Here is a 6,897-nt window from a genome sequence, read left to right as displayed (position 1 = left end):
TGTGGCTGATGACAGCAGTGAAACATGGAGGCTGGAAGTCGTGTGTGACTTTTGAGAGCCAGCACTGTGGCAGGTTGTATTCGTAAGACATCGCGTTTGTTTATGTTGTTATGGTATAAATGGGAAAGTTGTAAAATTAGTACCCGTGCTTAAATCAGCTTAGGTTTTCTGTCAGTGCAGTGTCCTCTGGAGTGTTTAGTAAGTAAATTGCATCTACTTCTAGTCGTTTTTTAAAGTAATACAAAGGAAAATTCAGAGTATAGTATACGCAACGTGTAGCAGCACAGTTTATGTCTGGTTAATCTTAAAATGTTATGAATTGTGCCTTATTAGACTAGAATTACAGTTAAGGAAGTGATCTGTATTAACAGGGGTGCCATGCTTAAACCTGGAGGAAATTTCCGGAAGACGAGTAGCGTGAAATTTTGCATGAACTTTTTTTTTTCCCCTCCTTGGCCGAAATTTTTTGCACAGCTATTGTGTGATTAATAACTGAAACCAACTGAACTGAGCGAAAAGATCGATGCATGTCGGGCAGGGTCACTGGGGACACTGACTTAATTTGAGTTGCAGGTGTGTAGGGATCGGATTCGTCATTTGGTTTTTTTGTCAAAATGCTGCTGTCTCTGGTGGTGCACACGTACTCGTTGCGGTACTGGCTTCCAGCGGCGGTGATGCTGGGCACCGCTCCTGCTTACCTGCTGTCCTGGAGCGTCTGGCGGCTGTTGTCCACTGTGCTGCCGTCCAGACTCTATCATTCTGTGGATGACCGTGTGTATTCAGTGTATCAGAGTATGGTCCTGTTCTTCTTTGAGAATTACACGGGAGTGGAGGTCAGTATGACTTTTTTGACTTTGTGTTTTACCCCACAAAAACAAGGGCCCCCTTTTTACATGATGGTGTAACAAATAACCACAGACATTAACCACACTTTATATAGTGCTTAAATGTACCACTGATAAAATTGGTAAAATTATGTAAAACTGAATTATTTAAAAGCATTTTTGCATTTAAGTGTATAACGAAAGTCTGAATACTTTCTGTATCCACTGTATGCGTATAATAAGAAGCAGGTAATGTTTGTGTTGCTTAGTGGGTTCATGATTTTTGGTTCAAAGCAATGAAGGGAGGGATGTTTGTTTGGGTGTTGATTTAATTTATCAGTGTTTGTCAAATATTGCTTACTGCGTGTTTAAGGGCTCAAACTCCATATCTATTTAGAAACAAGCCTTTTTTTCAGACAGTGATGTCCTTAATGTCATTTTCACTATAACTATATCGTTCTTGTTGTCTAATGTATTGCAAATGTTCATGTAAATATCTGTCCAGATTGTCATTTATGGGGACATACCAAAAAAGAAGGAGAATGTGATTTACCTGTCAAACCATCAATCAACCGGTAAGTCTCGATGCTCTTATCTATAAATGTTCCGAAATAGTTGTGATGCAGACCATGGGAAAACCTTTTTTTTTTTTTTTTTTTCATTTGTACCATGTGGGTAAATACTATGGTACCACACTATATATCTCAGTATCATGGTATCTAACAACATCACTGTACCAGTTGTAAAGGTTGTGTTCTCCATTGCAGCTGACTGGATTATTGCTGATATGTTAGCCATTCGACAAAATGCACTTGGACACGTAAGATATGTCCTGAAAGATGGTCTAAAGTGGCTTCCTTTATATGGATGGTATTTCTCACAGGTAGTGTACACATCTAATTTGAAACATTAGACCTCATTCATGTTTATTGAATGGTTTTATAAACAATTTACACATACATTTATTCTGCAAGTGTTACAAGAATAGGACCGGTTGTATGTTTGTGGTTTATGACTATGGTTGATGTGATTCACAGCATGGAGGTGTGTATGTGAAGAGAAGTGCCAACTTCGATGAGAAAGCCATGAAAAAGAAATTATCATCTCAGACCAAAATGGGTACACCTGTGAGTATATATCTATAGCATTCACCGACTGAAAATCCAGAAAGCAGTGCTTGACACATGTATATTCAACCCCAATTCCAGAGAAGTTGGGACATTTTGTAAAATGCAATAAAATCAAGAATCTGCGATTTGTTCATTCTCTTTAACTTTTATTTAATTGACAAAAGTACAAAGAAAAGATTCCAAAATTTCCACTGACCAGCATAAATGAATTTTGTAAATATGAACAAATTTAGATTTTGATGGCTGCAACACACTCCAAAAAATTTGGGACAGAGGCATGTTTTACACCGTGTCACATCAATGTTCCTTTTAATTACAATGTTTAATTGTTTAGGAATTGAGGATACTAATTGATAAAGTTTTTTGTCCAGTCTCGCTTGATACAAGACTTCAGATGCTCAGCAGTCTGTGATTGTTGTTGTCTGATTCTCCTTTTCATGATGAGCCATACATTTATAATAGGAGACAGATCTTTAGATACAGAGTTTAGATACAGGTTGGTATGTTTGTTTTTTTTTTTGTTTTTTGTTTTTTGTTTTTCCCCAAGGTTGGAGCTAAACTCTGCAATGACACCGGCCCTCCAGGATCAAGGTTCCCCACCTCTGGTCTAGCACATTCACTCTGTCTACGAAATCACGCTGTTGTAGCACATGCAGAATGAGACCTGGCATTGTCTTAATATAATAACCATGGACTTCTCATGAAAGATGCCATCTTGATGGCAGTACATGTCTCTGTACAATCCCAATATATGCCTTTATGTCAATGGTACCTTCGCACGTATGTCAGTCACTCATGCTGTTTGCTCTACTGTACCCCCATACCATGACAGATGTTTGCTTTTGCTTCTGTCACTATTGAAAGTTTGGGTAGTCCTTTTAGTGTTTGGGATTGAGAACTAGAAATCCATTTTTCCTGGAAACAAGTTGAAATGTGGACTCACCTGAGTACAGCACACATTTTTACTGTCTTTCTGAATATCTGAGATGAGCTCAGGCCCAGATAACCCGGCAGCATCACTGCACAGAATTGATGTGTAGCTTTCTCCTAGAGTAACAGATATTCAAGTTGCATTTCTTGATGCAGCAGCAGACTGTGGTAAATGACAATGGTTTTCTGAAGTACTCCTGAGCCCATGTGGCTATATGTAACACCACAGCATGACGGTTTCTTGTGCAGTGTCATCTGAGGGCTCAAAGGTCATTCAGCTGAGGTTTCCTGTTTTGCCCTACATGTGCTGTGATATCTCTGAATTCCCTGAATCTTTTTACAATATTATGTATGGTACTTGGTGAAAGACCTAATTCTTGGCAATTTGGTATTGCGAATACCTTGACCTATTACCAGTTCACCTGCTTACTGTGAACTGTTTCAAAACAGTTTAACGTGTATATTCTATAACCTTTTCACTTTTATTTTGCCTCTGTTCCAACTTTTTTGGAATGTGTTGCAGCTGTCAAAAACAGCATTTGTTCATATTTACAAAATACACGTACGTTGGTCAGTGAAAACTTTGGAAATCTTTTCTGTGTACTTTTGTCAATTAAATAAAAGTTAAAGAGAATGAACAAATCACGTTCTTAATTTTATTGGATTTTGCAAAATGTCCCAACTTCTCTGGAATTGACGTTGTAGAATTCATGTAATGTGTAGTCATATGTCTGTATGAAGTATATTAAATAGGGGTGTGATGAGACACTTATTTCACAAGATGAGACATGAGACTGGGTTCACGAGACCAGACGAGATTTTTAAACTTTTCTTAAGAAATCCTCAGTGATGAAATATATAGGGAAAATAGTCTTTTGTTCAACCGAAAAGGTCAACATGCAAAAAAAAATAACATTTGAATGAATTATATGCAGTAATAAACAACATTTAAACAAGAGCTTCATGATTCTGGATAAATTGAGAATCCCATTTGTTTTTAATAAATTGGAGACCATGATTCTCTCACGATTCTGGAGACAAAAGATTAGAAAACTAAACAAAATAACGTAATTTACTAGTGGTTCTGACAAACTGCTCATTGCTTAAGTCTTTTAAAAACACATTCATTTAAACAACAACAACAAAAAAACATTCAATGTAGGGAGCTCCGATAGATCAGCTACCGATCACTATCGGCCAGTAATCGCTTGGGGATGTTTGATCGGCGGTCTCTAAAAAAGCTGATGATGCGCATGCCGTGAGAGGTTTGGCATGACCTGCAGCAGCACCGTCTCTGTCCCTTTTTGGCGCGGGTAAAACAATTATAATGCTGAAGGTGAAGGTACAATCAATATTTCATCATTAATAACTTATAAAGTAATTTGAAAAACTTATGCGAGCCGTAATTTCACAAACAGCGCGAGTGAATGACCGCGCGCTCTCTCTCTAAAGTGTGCTAATGGCTTACTATCACCACATCGCGTCTGACTATAAGCGAGCTGCACAGTTACAATAGAATCAATGTCGCATCGTTGATAAAGTTTGTAAATTGCATTTCTTTTTAATTATTTCCAGTGTTTAACCACTCAGAGCTTGCGCGCTCTCCTGGAGACCGGGCGCTCATGCACACTTAAAGCGTACACGCATAACGCCGCGTTCAAATTAAAATGCCTCACTTACATATGTGAGAATTCGCTACAGAGCGTCAGCTTTGCGCTTTCACATTGTTCTTTGCAGCCGTTGGCAACCAAGAAAGTGGCAGAGTGTAAACAAGTGAGTTTGTAAGTTTTATTGTCGGTTCAAATCCTCATAAAACTATGTAGCTATACAGTGCTTAACAAACTTTTCAGACCACCCGTCAAAAACCTTAGAACTAAACAATGTATTGTCATTTATTAGGCAAATAACAAACGACTAAATTGTCTTTATTCACACATAATAACCAAAAACTAATAAACCAAATAAATAAATATTTTATTTTTATTTTGTATGCCTCCTTTGGCCTTGATAAAATCCTGCATTCTTGCTGAAATTGTTTTAATGCACTTTTCCGCAGTCTCTGTTGTTACTGACATCCAAATAGTTTCTGGTTGCTCAAAGACACAAAGACTTGCTTTTGATTAACCTTTTGTGCAATCTGTCTTTGAATCCATTCAGTCCTAACAATAATTATATTTTAGCATTAGAAACACTACTTTGACTAGAGATCTTACCCATACTGGTGGATTAACCATTACAGAAACATTAAAAATGATTTTGGTAATAATCACCAGTACTTAGTTTAGGGCAGCTGTGGCGCAAACTGTGCATTGGGTGGTGGTCCAATAAATTTAAGCACAGTCAGGAATGGGCAGTATTACAAATACAATATTTGAAATACAAAATACTATTTTGTATTTTGTAATTAAATACATTTAATCTTAGTATTTTTGTATTATCCTCTTCATTAACCTCTTAATTAGACTGCTGATTTCCTGTATCAACAAGTATACTAAATATACAAATACAAAAATACTAAGATTAAATGTATTTAAATACCAAATGGTAAAATTGACTTTTTCCAAAGGTATTTAAATACAAAGATTCAAAATAGCATTTTAAATACATGTATTTGAAATACTGCCCATTCCTGCAGGAAATCATCAGTCTAATAAGGAGGTTGATTGACAAAGTACCTTATGTATTTTGAAAATACAAAAATTCTAAGATTAAATGTATTTAAATGCATTTTACATACAAAGTAGTATTTTGTATTTCAAATACATGTATTTGAAATACATGTATTTGAAATGCTGCCCATCCCTGCAACAAGACCATGCACTCATTGTCACATTTCTGAAAACACCCATTTTACACCTTTCTTTGAAGGGAGTAAAACACTTGAAAATTATTTTGAAAATTAAATATAGATGAATGAAAAATGAACTGAGGACAACAATGACTCTAAAACACTATCCAAACTTTCTTTGCTGGCCATAGAGTCTGATGAGATGAACAGATTGGATTATTGTTATACCTGTAACAGTTGGTTTCACTAGTTAAAACATGTTTGAATTTGCAGCATACTGTTAAGATTTATATCTAATCTTAGAACACTGTAAAAAGTGTTAACCTGATTTTGTAAGGCTTTCTACTTGAGCTTTAGGTGTCCCTGCCCAGGGGCACCAAAGAGTCTTAATCTGCCACTGTTAAAGACTTGTTTGACTATTGAAATCTCCTGAATGAATGATTCAATGACATACGTTTTTAAACAGGCAGTTGTCGCCACCTGCTAGCGGAAGAGGATAAGTGCCCCTATTATGCCATTTTAAAGGTTGCTAATATTGTTTTAATAGACTCCCAAAACAGGTTTACATGTATGCAAGGTCAAAAAACACTTTAGTTTTCTCCAAAAATAGATTTAAATTTACCCTATTTCTAAATGATTCCTAAACGACTCGTGCGAAGCAGTTCGAAGAATCAGTCTCTCTAAACCCCTCCTTTCCGTGAGCCCTCACTGCTGTGATTGGTCAGATGGCGCAGTCCTTTATGATTGGTCTATCGCGTACGGTGTGTCGGAAAACGAAACGCCCATTGCCATAACTGACTGACAGCACTGGATACTTGTCAATACATAAAAAAGATGGCATCGATTCCAGCCAGAGTCTGATGATGAAACGGCTGAAGTGGCTGATCCACAAGTTAGCACGGTCTACCGTGGAAAGTGCTCGCAATTTGCTTTTATAACCGAACCGGGCACACCTCTATGTTGTAAACTTCAGCAATGTATAATGCATTAAGCGGCTTTCACACCGAACGCGGAAAGCGCTGCGCTGGCCGCTGGGTTCAGTGCAGCCCTTCAGAGCGCAGCGGAAAAAGTTCATTTGAACAACTCATTTGAACTTTGCTCCGCTGCGCGTCCGCTTTAGTCGAGGCCGAAACAAGCCGTCCACGCAGGGCGGAAGCAATTGAAACGAATGGGTTTCATAGCACAGCGCTTTCCGCATTCGGTGTGAAAGCCGCTTCGTACGCCA

At 37.6% G+C, this 6,897-nt stretch overlaps 1 protein-coding gene across 1 annotated transcript in view; it reads left to right on the top strand.

Annotated features, from left to right (window-relative positions):
• The window catches only part of agpat5 (1-acylglycerol-3-phosphate O-acyltransferase 5 (lysophosphatidic acid acyltransferase, epsilon)), a 29,846-nt gene continuing 22,949 nt past the window's right edge, over positions 1-6,897 (top strand). Inside the window, exons 1-4 of the mRNA XM_051126731.1 lie at positions 1-833; positions 1,330-1,399; positions 1,592-1,707; positions 1,862-1,951. Of these exons, the coding sequence (XP_050982688.1) occupies positions 615-833; positions 1,330-1,399; positions 1,592-1,707; positions 1,862-1,951 (495 nt within the window). The 5' untranslated portion in view covers positions 1-614. The remainder of the gene's footprint in view (positions 834-1,329; positions 1,400-1,591; positions 1,708-1,861; positions 1,952-6,897) is intronic.

This window comes from Labeo rohita, chromosome 13, assembly GCF_022985175.1.
Source record: "Labeo rohita strain BAU-BD-2019 chromosome 13, IGBB_LRoh.1.0, whole genome shotgun sequence".
Taxonomy (NCBI): domain Eukaryota; kingdom Metazoa; phylum Chordata; class Actinopteri; order Cypriniformes; family Cyprinidae; genus Labeo; species Labeo rohita.
This window is presented reverse-complemented; position numbering and strand designations above follow the sequence as displayed.